The sequence below is a fragment of the Cystoisospora suis genome (genome assembly GCF_002600585.1).
Source record: "Cystoisospora suis strain Wien I chromosome Unknown contig_8905, whole genome shotgun sequence".
Lineage (NCBI taxonomy): Eukaryota > Apicomplexa > Conoidasida > Eucoccidiorida > Sarcocystidae > Cystoisospora > Cystoisospora suis.
In genome coordinates, this window is record NW_027161683.1 from 1 (window position 1) to 1,312 (window position 1,312).

At 43.0% G+C, this 1,312-nt stretch overlaps 1 protein-coding gene across 1 annotated transcript; it reads right to left on the reverse strand.

Moving 5' to 3' along the window:
* Window positions 1–191: 191 nt before the first annotated feature.
* CSUI_010927 (uncharacterized protein) lies at window positions 192–1,272 on the reverse strand (the record flags this gene model as incomplete). The annotated part of the gene is made up of 2 exons (XM_068071028.1): window positions 645–1,272; window positions 192–223 (listed from the first exon to the last, which is right to left on the reverse strand). Coding segments are annotated over exons 1-2 (426 nt in total), but the record flags the coding sequence as incomplete, so codon positions are not given.
* Between the last annotated feature and the right edge of the window lie 40 nt (window positions 1,273–1,312).

The window sequence follows — 1,312 nt, forward strand, 5'->3', positions numbered from 1 at the left end:
AGCGAGGCAGAGCAGGTGCCAGGCGGGGTCGTCCTGAAGGTAAAAAGGACAGCCGAAGAAGAGAATGACGCCACACACAGGCGCACAAGAGGTAGAAGCAACGGTGAGCCGCAAAAAAGAACTGCTGCAGATAGATAGATAGATTAAAGATAGATAGATAGATGAAGGTGCGAAGATGGGCGTACGACGAGGTGGGGATGTATGAGAATGCACGAGAAGAGATCTGTAAAGATACAAGCAGAAGAGAAGAGTTAGAAGAGTTAGAAGAGAAAGAAGAAGAGTAGAGTGAAGATGGATGAGAGGACGGAGAAGGTTTGCAAGAAGAGGAGATGAAGAGAGAACAGCAAAGTCCTCCACATAAAACACTCAAGAGAAACGAAAAGAGACAAAGAGAGAGAAGATTCAAGAGAAAGATACACAGTAGAAATATAGGTACATAGAGATAATAGATATAGCTATTATCTATATCTGTCTATATATCTATATGTATCCAAAGACAGAGAGTGGATGGATGTGTGAGTTTAGATCGTGAGAAAGGAAAGAAGTGAAATAAGATCGATCTATGACTTACAGAGAGAGCGAGAGAGAGGGAACGCTACAGGTATAAGAATGAATGAATGAAAGAGTGAGAAAGAGAGACTTACAGAAAGAGCATTGAGTGACGTCTCGGCGAGATTTGGAGGAGGTATAGGCACTAGCAGCTGTAGAAGGATCCTGTCGGTTGTGAAACATCGACGATACCTGGGGGGAGGGTATATAATAGCCACTATTACTATTGGGACCCCCATACACAGAAGATGAAGAGACAGCAGCAGTAGTACTAGTATTAGTAGTAGCTCCACCTCCTTGTCTTCCTCCTATATAAGGCGACTCATAGAAAGAAGATGAAGAAGATGAGAACGACGCAGAGGCCCCATCTGCTTTTGAGAAAAGACGAAGAGAAAGAAAGAGTGAGAAAGAAAGAAAGAGTGAGAAAGAAAGAAAGAAAGAAAGAAGAGCCACACACCACACAGAGGAGAAACACCTCACGATATTCATAGAAGAAGAGAGAAAGAGGGAGGAGGAAAGAAAGAGTGAGAAAGCAAGAAAGAAAGAGAAAGAAAGAAAGTAAGAAGGCCTGAGAAGGAAAGGAGAGAGCTGATAGGAGAGGAAGAGACAAGGAAGGTTAAAGAGTGTGTGTCTCTCTCGTTGAAGAAGAAAGAGACTTTTAGACTTACCTCTATCAACACACCCCCATGCCTACTTGCTGTATGACGTCTTTTGGCATTCTTTAGCAAGGAAAGCTAGAGAGCAGATGTGTATGCATGGATGC